This window comes from Somniosus microcephalus, unplaced genomic scaffold (genome assembly GCF_052327205.1).
Source record: "Somniosus microcephalus isolate GS21.2 unplaced genomic scaffold, FLI_Smic_1.0 unresolved_chr2, whole genome shotgun sequence".
NCBI classification, from domain to species: Eukaryota; Metazoa; Chordata; class Chondrichthyes; order Squaliformes; family Somniosidae; genus Somniosus; species Somniosus microcephalus.
In genome coordinates this window covers 74517718-74534452 of record NW_028225180.1, presented here as the reverse complement: position 1 = coordinate 74534452, position 16735 = coordinate 74517718, and the positions used below count along the sequence as shown (strand labels likewise).

Genomic DNA, 16735 nt, shown 5'->3' with positions numbered 1-16735 from the left:
CCCATTCACTCCCATTGTACACAATCCCAATGGACCAAACCCCTTCCCATTCACTCCCATTGTAGACAATCCCAATGGTCCAAACCCCTTCCCATTCACTCCCATTGTACACAATCTCAATGGACCCAAACCCCTTCCCATTCACTCCCATTGTACACAATCCCAATGGACCAAACCCCTTCCCATTCACTCCCATTATACACAAGCCCAATGGACCAAACCCCTTCCCATTCACTCCCATTGTACACAATCCCAATGGACCAAACCCCTTCCCATTCACTCCCATTGTACACAATCCCAATGGACCAAACCCCTTCCCATTCACTCCCATTGTACACAATCCCAATGGACCAAACCCCTTCCCATTCACTCCCATTGTACACAATCCCAATGGACCAAACCCCTTCCCATTCACTCCCATTATACACAAGCCCAATGGACCAAACCCCTTCCCATTCACTCCCATTGTACACAATCCCAATGGACCAAACCCCTTCCCATTCACTCCCATTGTACACAATCCCAATGGACCAAACCCCTTCCCATTCACTCCCATTGTACAGAATCCCAATGGACTACACCCATTCCCATTCACTCCCATTGTACACAATCCCAATGGACCAAAACCCCTTCCCATTCACTCCCATTGTATAGCGTCCCAATGGACCCAAACCCCCTTCCCATTCACTCCCATTGTACAGAATCCCAATCAACCTAACCCCTTCCCATTCACTCCCATTGTATAGAATCCCAATGGACCAAACCCCTTCTCATTCACTCCCATTGTACACAATCCCAATAGACACAAACCCCTTCCCATTCACTCCCATTGTACACAGTCCCAATGGACCAGACCCCTTCCCATTCATTCCCATTATACAGAATCCCAATCAACCAAATCCCTTCCCATCCACTCCCATTGTACAGAATCCCAATCGACCAAACCCCTTCCCATTCACTCCCATTGTATAGAATCAATAATGGACCCAAACCCCTTCCTGTTGTACATCACTGCGATGAAAGAAAAGGAAACAATCTACTATATTTGGGAGAGCCTCCTTGCACAAATTAAAGTGTGAAAAGTTAGCACGTGTAGTGTCACCATGGTGAGCACATTCAGCTCGCCAATCCCACACTAACCCTCTCTCTCGGTAGGTGCAGGTACAACATGTTTGCAACCAGCTGCAAGCATAAGAGATTAAATGTGCCGAGGACATTAAATTACATTTTTAAAAAAGTAATCTAAGTACCATCTTGTTAGGAGCCATGTCAACTATTGGCACTTAGAACAGGAGCATCCAACCATCGCACATCTGTATACCGGGCACGTTGAGGTGGGGTTGGGTGGGGCGGGAGGCGGGGGGCGGTCACGGACATCAGGAAAGGGGCGGCTCTTTTTGCCAACCGCACGTTGGCCCCAGTTGTCCTCCGACCTACCAGCCGCCCGCCCTCCACCCCCCCCACCCGCCCGCGCAGTCTAGCGCGCCCCACCCCAGTATCGGGCGTAGGCCTCCTCGAACATGTGCTTGCACGCCACGTGGGCCTTCAGTTTGGCGCAGACGAGGAAGGAGCCGGCCATCTTGCGGTGGAGGGAGTAGGTCTCCTCGGGGGGCGGGGTCAGACGGTGCTGGAGCATGATGGGAAGGATGGCGTGGATGCGCTGGGTAGTAGTCTGGGAGCCGAAGTCGAAGGGTTCAGACGATGAGAAGGCTTCACCCAGGATCATCACAGCATCAACGTGAGCGTCCTTCATTAACTGTGGAGAGAAGGTCACCAGGGTCAGTGGTAGCATCGAGGATCAAGACCGAGCTCCGATTGATAAGTCCCACTCCGCTGTACGTACATCCTTACCCAATAGGGGCTCAGTGTTCGCATCTCGGGAAATCGCAGGCCATCACTTTCCCACGCGTGGCTCAGCCTGGGCCTGATCTGGGTCTGACTCCGCTTCCGGTCTGGGATTGATCCAGGTCTGACTCCTGTCCCAGTCTGGGCCTGATCTGGGTCTGACCCCTGTCCCAGTCTGGGACTGTTCCAGGTCTGACTCCTGTCCCAGTCTGGGACTGGTCCAAGTCTGACTCCTGTTCCAGTCTGGGACTGATCTGGGTCTGACTCCTGTCCCAGTCTGGGCCTGATCTGGGTCTGACCCCTGTCCCAGTCTGGGATTGATCCAGGTCTGACTGCGGTTCCAGTCTGGGACTGATCCAGGTCTGACTCCGGTTCCAGTCTGGGATTGATCCAGGTCTGACTCCTGTCCCAGTCTGGGACTGATCCAGGTCTGACTACTGTCCCAGTCTGGGACTGATCCAGGTCTGACTACTGTCCCAGTCTGGGACTGGTCCAAGTCTGACTGCGGTTCCAGTCTGGGACTGATCCAGTCTGACTGTGGTTCCAGTCTGGGACTGTTCCAGGTCTGACTCCTGTCCCAGTCTGGGATTGGTCCAAGTCTGACTGCGGTTCCAGTCTGGGTTTGATCCAGTCTGACTGCGGTTCCAGTCTGGGATTGATCCAGGTCTGACTGCGGTTCCAGTCTGGGATTGATCCAGGTCTGACTGCGGTTCCAGTCTGGGACTGATCCAGGTCTGACTCTGGTTCCAGTCTGGGATTGATCCAGGTCTGACTCCGGTTCCAGTCTGGGACTGATTCAGGTCTGACTCCGGTTCCAGTCTGGGACTGATCCAGTCTGACTGTGGTTCCAGTCTGGGACTGTTCCAGGTCTGACTCCGGTTCCAGTCTGGGACTGTTCCAGGTCTGACTCCGGTTCCAGTCTGGGATTGATCCAGGTCTGACTGCGGTTCCAGTCTGGGACTGATTCAGGTCTGACTCCGGTTCCAATCTGGGACTGATCCAGGTCTGACTCCGGTTCCAGTCTGTGACTGATCCAGGTCTGACTCCGGTCCCAGCCTGGGATTGATCCAGGCCTGACTCTAGTTCCAGTCTGGGATTGATCCAGGTCTGACTGTGGTTCCAGTCTGCGACTGATCCAGGTCTGACTCCGGTTCCAGACTGTGACTGATCCAGGTCTGACTCCGGTCCCAGCCTGGGATTGATCCAGGTCTGACTCTGGTTCCAGTCTGTGACTGATCCAGGTCTGACTCCGGTTCCAGTCTGCGACTGATCCAGGTCTGACTCCGGTTCCAGTCTGGGACTGATCCAGGTCTGACTCCGATTCCAGTCTGGGATTGATCCAGGTCTAACTCTGGTTCCAGTCTGGGTTTGATCCAGGTCTGACTCCGATTCCAGTCTGTGACTGATCCAGGTCTGACTCCGGTTCCAGTCTGGGATTGATCCAGGTCTGACTCCAGTTCCAGTCTGGGATTGATCCAAGTCTGACTCTGGTTCCAGTCTGGGACTGATCCAGGTCTGACTCCGGTTCCAGTCTGGGATTGATCCAGGTCTGATTCCGGTGCCAGTCTGGGATTGATCCAGGTCTAACTCTGGTTCCAGTCTGGGATTGATCCAAGTCTGACTCTGGTTCCAGTCTGGGACTGATCCAGGTCTGACTCCAGTTCCAGTCTGGAATTGATCCAGGTCTGACTCCGGTTCCAGTCTGGGTTTGATCCAGGTCTGACTCCGCTTCCGGTCTGGGATTGATCCAGGTCTGACTCTGGTTCCAGTCTGGGATTGATCCAAGTCTGACTCCGGTTCCAGTCTGGGATTGATCCAGGTCTGACTCCGGTTCCAATCTGGGACTGTTCCAGGTCTGACTCCGGTTCCAGTCTGGGTTCGATCCAGGTCTGACTCTGGTTCCAGTCTGTGACTGATCCAGGTCTAACTCTGGTTCCAGTCTGGGATTGATCCAGGTCTGATTCCGGTGCCAGTCTGGGATTGATCCAGGTCTAACTCTGGTTCCAGTCTGGGATTGATCCAAGTCTGACTCTGGTTCCAGTCTGGGACTGATCCAGGTCTGACTCCGGTTCCAGTCTGGGATTGATCCAGGTCTGACTCCGGTTCCAGTCTGGGTTTGATCCAGGTCTGACTCCGCTTCCGGTCTGGGATTGATCCAGGTCTGACTCTGGTTCCAGTCTGGGATTGATCCAAGTCTGACTCCGGTTCCAGTCTGGGATTGATCCAGGTCTGACTCCGGTTCCAGTCTGGGATTGATCCAAGTCTGACTCCGGTTCCAGTCTGGGATTGATCCAGGTCTGACTCCGGTTCCAGTCTGGGTTCTATCCAGGTCTGACTCCGGTTCCAGTCTGTGACTGATCCAGGTCTGATTCCGGTGCCAGTCTGGGATTGATCCAGGTCTAACTCTGGTTCCAGTCTGGGATTGATCCAAGTCTGACTCTGGTTCCAGTCTGGGACTGATCCAGGTCTGACTCCAGTTCCAGTCTGGAATTGATCCAGGTCTGACTCTGGTTCCAGTCTGGGATTGATCCAAGTCTGACTCCGGTTCCAGTCTGGGATTGATCCAGGTCTGACTCCGGTTCCAATCTGGGACTGTTCCAGGTCTGACTCCGGTTCCAGTCTGGGTTCGATCCAGGTCTGACTCTGGTTCCAGTCTGTGACTGATCCAGGTCTAACTCTGGTTCCAGTCTGGGATTGATCCAGGTCTGATTCCGGTGCCAGTCTGGGATTGATCCAGGTCTAACTCTGGTTCCAGTCTGGGATTGATCCAAGTCTGACTCTGGTTCCAGTCTGGGACTGATCCAGGTCTGACTCCGGTTCCAGTCTGGGATTGATCCAGGTCTGACTCCGGTTCCAGTCTGGGTTTGATCCAGGTCTGACTCCGCTTCCGGTCTGGGATTGATCCAGGTCTGACTCTGGTTCCAGTCTGGGATTGATCCAAGTCTGACTCCGGTTCCAGTCTGGGATTGATCCAGGTCTGACTCCGGTTCCAGTCTGGGATTGATCCAAGTCTGACTCCGGTTCCAGTCTGGGATTGATCCAGGTCTGACTCCGGTTCCAGTCTGGGTTCTATCCAGGTCTGACTCCGGTTCCAGTCTGTGACTGATCCAGGTCTGACTCCGGTTCCAGTCTGGGATTGATCCAGGTCTGACTCTAGTTCCAGCCTGGGCCTGGTCCAGGTTGACTGTGGTCTGGGGCTACTGAGCTAAGTGGGGCACAAATCAGCCAGGGTCAGGAGGCCCAATTAAAAGACTCACCTTCGTTTCATAGCCAGTGAGGAACTTGAGCTCAATGGATTTGTTCAGGACAGCCTCCCGGTCCAGATCAGCTGCTGATCGGATAACCTGACCCAGGACAGAGAACCTTAATTAATCACAATTTACACCAACTCCTAGTGTGACTCAAACCCGACAGGCTACAGCTTCATCTACACTGTCCCATCAAACACTCCCAGGACAGGTACAGCACGGGTTAGATACAGAGTAAAGCTCCCTCTACACTGTCCCATCAAACACTCCCAGGGCAGGTACAGCACGGGTTAGATACAGAGTAAAACTCCCTCTACACTGTCCCATCAAACACTCCCAGGGCAGGTACAGCACGGGTTAGATACAGAGTAAAGCTCCCTCCACACTGTCCCATGAAACATTCACATCTGGAGTGACTGCGTTCAGTCCTGGCCACCGCACCTCAGGAAGGATATACTGGCCTCGGAGAGGGGGTGCAGTGCAGATTCACCAGAATGATACCGGGGACTAAAAGGGTTAAATTACAAGGACAATTTCCACAGCCTGGGCTTGTACTGCCTCGAGTTTAGAAGATTAATGGGTGATCTAATTATGTTCTTTAAAATGTTAAAGGGATTCGATAGGTTAGATTGAAACTATTTCCTCTGGTGGGGGGAGTCCAGAACAAGGGGACATCACCTTAAAATTAGAGCCGGGCCGTTCAGGGGTGATGTCAGGAAGCACTTCTTCACACAAAGGGTGGTGGAAATCTGGAACTCTCTCCCCCCAAAAGCTGTTCAGGCTGGGGGTTAATTGGAGCTTTCAAAACTGAGATCGATAGAGTTTTGTTGGGTATGGGTATCAAGCGATATTTAGCAAAGGGGTTGAGGTGCAGATCAACCATGATGTAAATGAATGGTGGAGCAGGCTGAAGGGGCTGAATGGCCTCCTCCTGTTCCTATGTAACAGGCTGAAGGGGCTGAATGGCCTCCACCAGTTCCTATGTAACAGGATTGAGGGGCTGAATGACCTCCACCAGTTCCTATGTAACAGGCTCAAGGGGCTGAATGGCCTCCTCCTGTTCCTATGTAACAGGCTCGAGGGGCTGAATGGTCTCCTCCTGTTCCTATGTAACAGGCTCGAGGGGCTGAATGGCCTCCTCCTGTTCCTATGTAACAGGCTCAAAGGGCTGAATGGCCTCCTCCTGTTCCTATGTAACAGGCTCGAGGGGCTGAATGGCCTCCTCCTGTTCCTATGTAACAGGCTCGAGGGGCTGAATGACCTCCTCCTGTTCCTATGTAACAGGCTCGAGGGGCTGAATGGTCTCCTCCTGTTCCTATGTAACAGGCTCGAGGGGCTGAATGGCCTCCTCCTGATCCAATGTAACAGGCTCGAGGGGCTGAATGGCCTCCTCCTGTTCCTGTGTAACAGGCTCGATAGGGTAGTTTAGTGCTGTGGCCCCATGTCCATTTGGTCATAGTTTGAAAGTGTCCCATCCTTTACAACACCCTCATGGCCAACAGAGAGAGAGAGAGAGAGAGGTCCTTCAGCCCATCGCTCTGGGCTGGCCTGAGACCCAGATCTCGGAGAGGAAGGGTGGAGGGTGGGCGGGGGAAGGGCGGAGGGAGGGCGGGGGAAGGGCGGAGGGTGGGTGGGGGAAGGGCGTGGGAAGGTCGGATGACCTTCCACCTCTCATACTCTGTGCCGAAGGATCTCACCTCACGGAAAAACAAATCCTGAAATAACCTGGCCAAAATAAAAAAACACACAAACATTTTTGCTCCCTTGAGAATCAGATACGAGGGTCTGTTGTGTACACAGAGGAGGCGTGGATTCCACACAACTATAAACATGACCGTTCAGGAGGGCTGGCGGACTGAGCCTGAAGCCTCAGTGTGCAGAGTGATGGGACAGTCAGACAGACATAGACTCCGTTTTACATGGTACCGATCTGATGGGAAACTGGACCCTCTCCTCTATCCCCATACCTCCTCCTTCCCCTCGTGCCCCTCTCCGTACCTCCTCCCCTCCCACCCCTCTTCATCTCACCCTATCAACATAACCTTCTATTCCCTTCTCCCTCATGTGTTTATCCAGCTTCCCCTTAAATCCGCCTATACTATTCGCCTCAACCACTCCCTGTGGTCGCGAGTTCCACATTCTCACCACCCTCTGGGTAGAGAAGTTTCTCCTGAATTCCCTATTGGATTTATTAGTGACGATCTTATATTGATGGCCCCTAGTTCTGGTCTCGTCCACAAGAAACATCTTCTCTATGTCTACCCTATCGAACCCTTTCATAATTTTAAAGACCTCGATCAGGTCACCTCTCAGTCTTCTCTTTTCTAGAGAAAAGAGCCCCAGCCTGTACAGCCTGATGGGTAGAACCTTTTCATTCTGATATCATCCTTGTAAATCATTTTTGCACCTTCTCCAATGCCTCTAAAACCTTTGTATGATATGGAGACCAGATCTGTGCAGCGTGCTCCAAGTGTGGTCCCTTCCCCTCCCGATCGCAGGCCGGCCCATGGTTTTGTTTTGGTTTCTCCCCCTCCCCCTCTGGGCTAGGCCGAGGCAGGCGGGCAACGTGTCAGTGAACTCTGACCTCAGATGACCCACCACCCCAAGACACCATTGGTTGATGCAGTACGTAACCGGGGCAGAGAAACGAGAAGGTCTCGGGATCGATCCTCTGCTCTGTCTGGAGTTAGCCCGATTTTGGCCGGCGGGTGGGGGGGGGGGGGGGCGTTACAGTGACTACCCTGCTGGACAATGCGCGGTCAGGGCCCGGGCTCAGCTGCGATGGTCGAATACTCTGGGCTCGTCCGTAACCAACATCCAGTCAGGAGAGGGTCTAGCGATGGGCTTGCCAACTCTGGTCGGACATATTCCTGGAGGTTGTATCACATGACCGCCCACCTCCATCCACCCCGCCCCCACCCTCCCCCCATTGGTCGTCCCACATGGCTATCCTCGCAACGCCCCGCCTTCCCACAGACAATTGGAAAGCAAACAACAACAACGTGTATTTATATAGCACCTTTAAGGTAGTAAAACGTCCCAAGGCGCTTCACGGGAGTATTAAAAGGCAAAAAATTTGACTCCGAGCCCCATAAGGAGATATTAGGGACAAGTGACCAAAAGCTTGGTCAAAGAGGTCGGTTTTAAGGAGCGACTTAAAGGAGGAGAGAGAGGCGGAGAGGTTTAGGGAGGGAATTCCAGAGTTTAGGGCCCAGGCAGCTGAAGGCACGGCCGCCAATGGTGGAGCGATTAAAATCGGGGACGTGCAAGAGGCCGGAATTGGAGGAGCGCAGAGATCTTGGGGGGTTGTGGGGCTGGAGGAGGTTACAGAGATAGGGAGGGGGGCGAGGGCCACGGAGGGATTTGAAAACAAGGAGGAGAATTTTGAAATCGAGGCGTTGCTCAACCGGGAGCCAATGTAGGTCAGCGAGCCCAGGGGGTGATGGGTGAACGGGACTCGGTGCGAGTTAGGACACGGGGGCAGCAGAGTTTTGGATGAGCTGAAGTTTACGTAGGGTGGAATGTGGGAGGCCGGACAGGAGTGCGTTGGAACAGTCGAGTCTAGAGGCAACAAAGGCATGGATGAGGGTTTCAGCAGCGGATGAGCTGAGGCAGGAGCGGAGACGGGCGATGTCACGGAGGTGGAAATAGGCAGTCTTAGCTATGCCGTGGTCGGAAGCTCATTTCATGACACCAAGGTTGCGAACAGTGTGGTTCAGCCTCAGACAGATGTTAGGGAGAGGGATGGAGTCGGCGGCTAGGGAACGGAGTTTGTGGTGGGGACCAAAGACGATGGCTTCGGTCTTCCTAATATTTAACAGACTCTTTCTTGCCTGATTGGATGATTCTCGACTGTCAGTCAAACAGCCTTTCCTTTTCCCAACTCCGACATTTCTAGAACGACTAATTCAACACAGTTTTTTGTTCTAATGCCCCAATGATTTTTCTCCTGGGCTGCTTCCAGCAGTAGCCTAGAGATTAACTTTCAATTACCAGGACAGTCCTAGAGCGTTGGCCACCCTAGCTAGCGGACAGCTCGAAGACCAAGGTCCAGACAAGGGGTGTATTGATTTGTATGTGGGTTCAATGACGACACATTCATGAAAGAGAATGACTTTTTATCTAAAGTATGTTCAACTCAGTTAACAGCATTACAGGAGACACCATCTTAGAGATCCATCTAAAACTAAACTAAAACTAAACTGCTTGTCTCTCACATGCCCTCTGCTGGTCAGGCATAAATAATCAATCAGGCAAATATGCTGGTAAGGCATAAATAATCAAACAGGCAAATACCATCACTATTTGCTGATATCATACAAGGGGGAGGGGAGTCAGCACTGGAAACAGTTTCTCCCTATCTACTCTGTCTAAACCCTTCATGATTTTGAACACCTCTATTAAATCTCCCCTTAGCCTTCTTTGCTCTAAGGAGGACAACCCCAGCTTTTCCAGTCTCTCCACATAACTGAAGTCCCTCATCCCTGGTACCATTCTGGTCAATCTCCTCTTAACCTTCTCTGCTCCAAGGAGAACAACCCCAGCTTCTCCAGTCTCTCCACGTAACTGAAGTGCCTCATCCCTGGAACCATTCTAGTAAACCTTCTCCGCACCCTTTCCAAGGCCTTGACATCCTTCCTAAAGTGCGGTGCCCAGAATTGGACACAACACTCCACCTGAGGCCTAACCAGTGCTTTATAAAGACTTATAAGAACATAAGAACAAGAAATAGGAGCAGGAGTAGGCCATTCGGCCCCTCGAGCCTGCTCCGCCATTCAATAAGATCATGGCTGATCTGATCTTGGCCTCAACTCCACTTTCCTACCCCCTCCCCATAACTTCCTTGCTTTTGTACTCAATGCCTCTATTAATAAAGCCCAGGATCCTGTATGCTTTTCTGAACCGCTTTCTCAACTTGTCCTGCCACCTTCAAAGATTTGTGTACACATACCCCCAGGTCTCTCTGTTCCTGCACCCACTTTAGAATTGTACCATTTAGTTTATATTGCCTCTCCTCATACTTGCTACCAAAATGTATCACTTCATACTTCTCTGCGTTAACTGCATCTGCCACGTGTCCGCCCATTTCGCCACCCAGTCTGTGTCCTCCTGAAGTCTGTCACTATCCTCCTCACTGTTTCTGGGTTTCGTGTCAAACGGAGGTAAAAAAAAAATGACGTACCTCAATATACTGATCCGTAAACGCCTTGTCAAATTCCCGCGTTGCTCCAAAGTCCAGCAGGGATACCTTGGGAGACCAGACACAGGGATCAGTATCAGGTCTAGCGTCCCCACTCTCCCGGCCATGTGACAGAACGGCAGGGGGAAACCGCCACAGACACGGAGACAGCTTCGTAACTCCCTCACTCCCAAACCTGCTCTCCGCTAGTCGCCACCCCCTCATTAACCCCGACCGCTCCCTGAGATAGCGGGCAGGGGAGCCGCTCCCCAGAGCACACAGCCGGCGGAGATCGAACTGGTGGTGGCTCACTCGTTAAAAGGGGTCCCTGATGGAGAGACTCCCTCTTTAAAAGGGGGCCCTGATGGTGAGACTCTCTCTTTAAAAGGGGTCCCTGATGGAGAGACTCCCTCTTTAAAAGGGGTCCCTGATGGTGAGACTCTCTCTTTAAAAGGGGTCCCGGATGGTGAGACTCCCTCTTTAAAAGGGGTCCCTGATGGAGAGACTCCCTCTTTAAAAGGGGTCCCTGATGGTGAGACTCCCTCTTTAAAAGGGGTCCCCGATCGTGAGACTCCCTCTTTAAAAGGGGTCCTTGATGGAGAGACTCCCTCTTTAAAAGGGGTCCCTGATGGAGAGACTCCCTCTTTAAAAGGGGTCCCTGATGGAGAGACTCTCTCTTTAAAAGGGGTCCCTGATGGTGAGACTCTCTCTTTAAAAGGGGTCCCTGATGGAGAGACTCCCTCTTTAAAAGGGGTCCCTGATGGTGAGACTCTCTCTTTAAAAGGGGTCCCTGATGGAGAGACTCCCTCTTTAAAAGGGGTCCCTGATGGAGAGACTCTCTCTTTAAAAGGGGTCCCTGATGGAGAGACTCCCTCTTTAAAAGGGGTCCCTGATGGAGAGACTCCCTCTTTAAAAGGGGCCCCTGATGGTGAGACTCCCTCTTTAAAAGGGGTCCCTGATGGTGAGACTCCCTCTTTAAAAGGGGTCCCTGATGGAGAGACTCCCTCTTTAAAAGGGGTCCCTGATGGAGAGACTCCCTCTTTAAAAGGGGTCCCTGATGGTGAGACTCCCTCTTTAAAAGGGGCCCCTGATGGAGAGACTCCCTCTTTAAAAGGGGTCCCTGATGGAGAGACTCCCTCTTTAAAAGGGGTCCTTGATGGAGAGACTCTCTCTTTAAAAGGGGTCCCTGATGGAGAGACTCCCTCTTTAAAAGGGGTCCTTGATGGAGAGACTCCCTCTTTAAAAGGGGTCCCTGATGGAGAGACCCCCTCTTTAAAAGGGGTCCCTGATGGAGAGACTCCCTCTTTAAAAGGGGTCCCTGATGGAGAGACTCCGGCCTAGAAATTCCCTTGGGTTTGCGCCCATTTAGGGGCGCAAGAGTGGGTTGCGCCGGAAGTTGCGTCGCCGCTGAAATTAGGTGGGCCTTTAAATCGGCGTAAGCCGGTAGCGCTGCACCGGCACCGATGACGTCATCGGTGTGCGCAGCGCCCCGGTACCGCCCGAAACCACGCCGATCCCCATCTACAGTCGCGGCCGCCTCTTCCCTGGCGGCCGCTAACAACGTTTTGAAAACCTGGCCGTGCTGCAGCCTTAGAGGCGCTATTTAAAGCGGAGGTGCGGCCGGCCGCTTTTTCGGCGGCCGCCTGCCCGCACCTCCTTTCCCGGCCTCCTCCACCCCCCCCCCGCGGCGTTGCCGGCTGGTTTCCGTGGAGCCCGGCACTTCGCCGTTGTGCCGGGCTCTTTTGCCGGCACTTTCAACGGGGCTCCGGCCGTTGCAGGCACCTCCCCCTTAAGAGAAGGGGGAGGCCTGCAGTACAGCAGCCTGCCGCTCCGCATCGGGTGGCGCAGCGGGCCCGGCAGCGCTGAAATTCACTTTCAGCGCCCCAAGCGGGGCGGGCACACCCTGTACCAGCGCCCGCTTCCGCTTTGGGGCGCTGAAAGTGAATTTGGGGTGGGCACAACTGGCTCGGCGGCGGGCGCTAAATTTCCGGCGCAAACGTGCTGGCGGGGCGTCACCGAATTTATAGGTCTCCCTCTTTGAAAGGGGTCCCACTCCGACTAAATGTGTTCATTGCATGGGGCCTTGGGACCAGGTTTAAAATTTAAACCCCTGTTGCTAATAAATCCCAGCTATCTCAAGCTGCTGATATTAACAGAGCCCGGCGTTCCGATGTGGGAATGATCCACTCGCAAGGCAACCGTTCTTTCCAAACTTCAACCAGGAGAAGCCGGCGGATAGAAAGAATTGTAATGAGGATCGACTCCTCCTCGGTCCGAGGGTCCACAGCAGGCCCAGGAGCTGGAGTTCAAACCCCACCCCTCTCACCACCCGACCCCTCTCCCCACCCCACCCCCCTTCAGATGGCATTGGGCTAAATGCCGCTGTACGTACCTTGCCAGTGCGCGGGTCATAGAAGAAATTCGACCAGTTGGGATCAGTCTGCATGTACCTGAATTCAAAGAGCTCTCGCAAACACAGCCTCAAGATGTTGGCACAGATCTGTGTGGGGAGGGAGACACCAACAGGTAAAACGCAGAATAATCCCAGAGGCTTTAAGGGTTAAATTATGAGGACAGGTTGCACAGACTGGCCTTGTATTCCCTCGAGTTTAGAAGATTAAGGGGCGATCTAATCGAGGTGTTTAAGATAATTAAAGGATTCGATAGGGTACAGATAGTGAGAAACGACTTCCTCTGGTGGGGGGAGTCCAGAACAAGGGGGCGTCACCTTAAAATTAGAGCCAGGCCATTCAGGGGTGATGTCAGGAAGCACTTCTTCACACAAAGGTCAGTGGAAATCTGGAACTCTCCCCAAAAAAGCTGTGGACGCTGGGGGTCAATTCAAAATTTCAAACCTGAGATCGATAGGTTTTTGTTGGGGAAGGGTATTGCGGGACACGGAGCAAACGTGGGTAAATGGAGTTGTGGTGCAGGTCAGCCATGATCTGATTGAATGGCGTTCAAGGGACTGAATGGCCTCCTCCTGTTCCCATGGTAACAGGTGGAAGGAGCTTAAATGGGTGGGTCGAGCCTGTGATAGGGGAGAGTGTACATGGGCTGTGGGAGGAGATTAAATGGGTGGGTAGAGTCCATGATAGGGGAGAGTGTACATGGGCTGTGGGAGGAGATTAAATGGGTGGGTAGAGTCTGTGATAGGGGAGAGTGTACATAGGCTGTGGGAGGAGATTAAATGGGTGGGTAGAGTCCATGATAGGGGAGAGTGTACATGGTCTGTGGGAGGAGATTCAATGGGTGGGTAGAGTCCGTGATAGGGGAGAGTGTACATGGGCTGTGGGAGGAGATTCAATGGGTGGGTAGAGTCCATGATAGGGGAGAGTGTACACGGGCTGTGGGAGGAGATTAAATGGGTGGGTAGAGTCTGTGATAGGGGAGAGTGTACACGGGCTGTGGGAGGAGATTCAATGGGTGGGTAGAGTCAGTGATAGGGGAGAGTGTACATGGGCTGTGGGAGGAGATTAAATGGGTGGGTAGAGTCCATGATAGGGGAGAGTGTATACGGGCTGTGGGAGGAGATTGAATGGGTGGGTGGAGTCCATGATAGGGGAGAGTGTACATGGGCTGTGGGAGGAGATTAAATGGGTGGGTAGAGTCCATGATAGGGGAGAGTGTACATGGGCTGTGGGAGGAGATTAAATGGTTGGGTAGAGTCAGTGATAGGGGAGCGTGTACATGGGCTGTGGGAGATTAAATGGGTGGGTGGAGTCCATGATAGGGGAGAGTGTACATGGGCTGTGGGAGGAGATTAAATGGGTGGGTAGAGTCAGTGATAGGGGAGAGTGTACATGGGCTGTGGGAGAAGATTAAATGGGTGGGTAGAGTCTATGATAGGGTAGTGTCATGATCCATGAATGTGCCTCATCACGTTTTTCAAGATATGGATTAAAACTAACCCAGGCCACTGCTCCATTCTTTATATCGAGCTACACCCTCGCCTTTTACAGACACCCAATATGGAGTCATTGAACCCAGGCAGTGTCAGAACTTCTGCCCAACATATCCCGACCCACCAGCCTGGACCCAGATGACTAGCACCTGGATTGAGCTGCTTCTGACGCTGGCTGTGTCTCTTCCATATCTGCCCCTCTCGAACCTGGAGTATAAACATTTCTGTTTTCCAGGAAGCCCATCCGAGCTCTGATATCTTGTGCGACAGAGAGAGGGGGCCTGGCTCTGGGTACTCTCCCCTCCCACTAACATGTTGAGCTCCTGCCTGGGCCCATGGTTAAGTGACAACCAGAAGGTCTCCTTCAGGTGAGATGATGGGGCAAATCAACCAAGGCTGCTCCGCACGTCACCCGGTTGAGGTGCCGACTCATGGAGTCCAGGAGTGCCCCAGGATCCATTCCCGATCTGAGTTGACTTCGCTGCTCTCAGTTGTGGGAACTGGAGGGGGTGGAGGGGAGGCTGGGGAGTGGCGGGGGGGGAGGTACAATTGGGCCCGAGCGCCTAGAGCTAGGAACAAACAGAGTCCCTGCTCCCAAACATCGTGTGGGCAGGACTCCGGGACCTCATCAGATCTCAGGCGAGGTCCGGATCGATCTTGCGACACCCGCATGATCAAATAGCATGCAAGTGGTATCAGAGGGTTACCTGTACGCCAAGGCTTAAGTTATGAGGACAGGTTGCTCAGACTGGGCTAGTATTCCCTCGAGTTTAGAAGATTAAGGAGCGATCTAATCGAGGTGTTTAAGATGATTAAAGGAGTTGATTGGGTAGATAGAGAGAGAAACTATTTCCTCTGGTGGGGGGAGTCCAGAACAAGGGGGGCGTAACCTTAAAATTAGAGCCAGGCCGTTCAGGGGTGATGTCAGGAAGCACTTCCTCACACAAAGGATGGTGGAAATCTGGAACTCTCTCCCCCCAAACATTTCAGGACTGAGATTGATGGATTTTTGTTGGGTAAGGGTATTAAGGGATACGGAGCCAAGGCGGGTAGATGGAGTTAAGATACAGATCATACGTGTTCTCACTGAATGGCGGAGCAGGCTGGAGGGGTTGAATGGCCTTCTCCCATTCCTATGTTCCCATGGTCCTATAATCCCGCGCTCCCTTCATCGCACACTCCCATCTGCAAGCCACTATCTTCCGTTACCTCATTCCTCGTCTCCTGATCCAGTCCCTCAGCCTTGTCCAAGGGGAAGCCGGGGACCAGTTCAGTGGTCAGGATCCTCTTGCTGCTGAGTTCCTCGATGACCGAGGGGACGTTAAAGAACGGCTCGTCCGCCACCAGCTCCCTGCAAGAGAGGACGTCAGTGAGGAGGTGGCAGGCGGCGTCCGACTGGCCGAGTGCGGAGAGACGGATGATTGGGGGGGGGGGGGGGGGGGGGCGGGGGTGCCTTTGCACCAGTGGGACAGAATGAGCAGAATGTCTCACGTCGCATCCGAGGTCGCCAGCCAGACGCTCAACATCAGAACACTTCCTGAGGCCTTCACCTGGTCACCCTACCACTGCACTACTGGGTAGCCACCACCAGAGGCCCCAGGAGTACACTGTAAATACTGCAGCTCACACAGCTAGGCAAACACACACACAGAGACAGAAAAATATATACTCACACACAGGCACTCACAAATACCCACACCGACAGACAGACACACACACAGAAAAATATACAGAGACACACACACAGATATTCACGTACACACACCGACAGACAGACACACACACACACACACACACACACACAGAAAAATATACAGAGACTCACACACAGACACTCACACACACACAAATACCCACAAACACTCACACAGACACAACAACCTGCATTTATATAGCGCCTTTAACGTAGTAAAACGTCCCAGGGCGCTTCACAGGAGCGATTAGCGAACAAAATTTGACACCGAGCCACATAAGGAGATATTAGGACAGGCGACCAAAAGTTTGGTCAAAGAGCTCGGTTTTAAGGAGCGTCTTAAAGGAGGAGAGAGAGGCGGAGAGGTTTAGGGAGGGAATTCCAGAGCTTAGGGCCCAGGCAGCTGAAGGCACGGCCGCCAATGGTGGAGCGATTACACACACACATGCAGACACACTCACTCACACTCGCACACATACACACACAGACACAGACACACACACACACAGACACACACACACACAGACACACACACACACAGACACAGGCACACACAGACACAGGCACACGCACAGACACACGCACAGACACACGCACAGAGACGGACACGCACAGACGGACACGCACAGACGGACACGCACAGACGGACACGCACAGACGGACACGCACAGACGGACACGCACAGACGGACACGGACAGACGGACAGACGGACACGGACACACGCACAGACGGACACGCACACGGACACAGACACAGACACAGACACGGACACGGACACGGACACAGACACAGACACAGACACAGACACAGACACAGACACAGACACAGACACAGACACAGACACAGACACAGACACAGACACAGA

The 16735-nt window shown here is 53.0% G+C and overlaps 1 protein-coding gene across 1 annotated transcript in view; it reads right to left on the bottom strand.

Annotated features, from left to right (window-relative positions):
- Window positions 1-1234: 1234 nt before the first annotated feature.
- LOC147092828 (atypical kinase COQ8A, mitochondrial-like) overlaps window positions 1235-16735 on the bottom strand; it is a 57750-nt gene continuing 42249 nt past the window's right edge. Inside the window, exons 9-13 of the mRNA XM_085975697.1 lie at window positions 15386-15527; window positions 12665-12772; window positions 10276-10341; window positions 5103-5189; window positions 1235-1756 (exon numbers count right to left, since the gene is read on the bottom strand). Coding sequence (XP_085831823.1) covers window positions 1478-1756; window positions 5103-5189; window positions 10276-10341; window positions 12665-12772; window positions 15386-15527 — 682 coding nt within the window. The 3' untranslated portion in view covers window positions 1235-1477. The remainder of the gene's footprint in view (window positions 1757-5102; window positions 5190-10275; window positions 10342-12664; window positions 12773-15385; window positions 15528-16735) is intronic.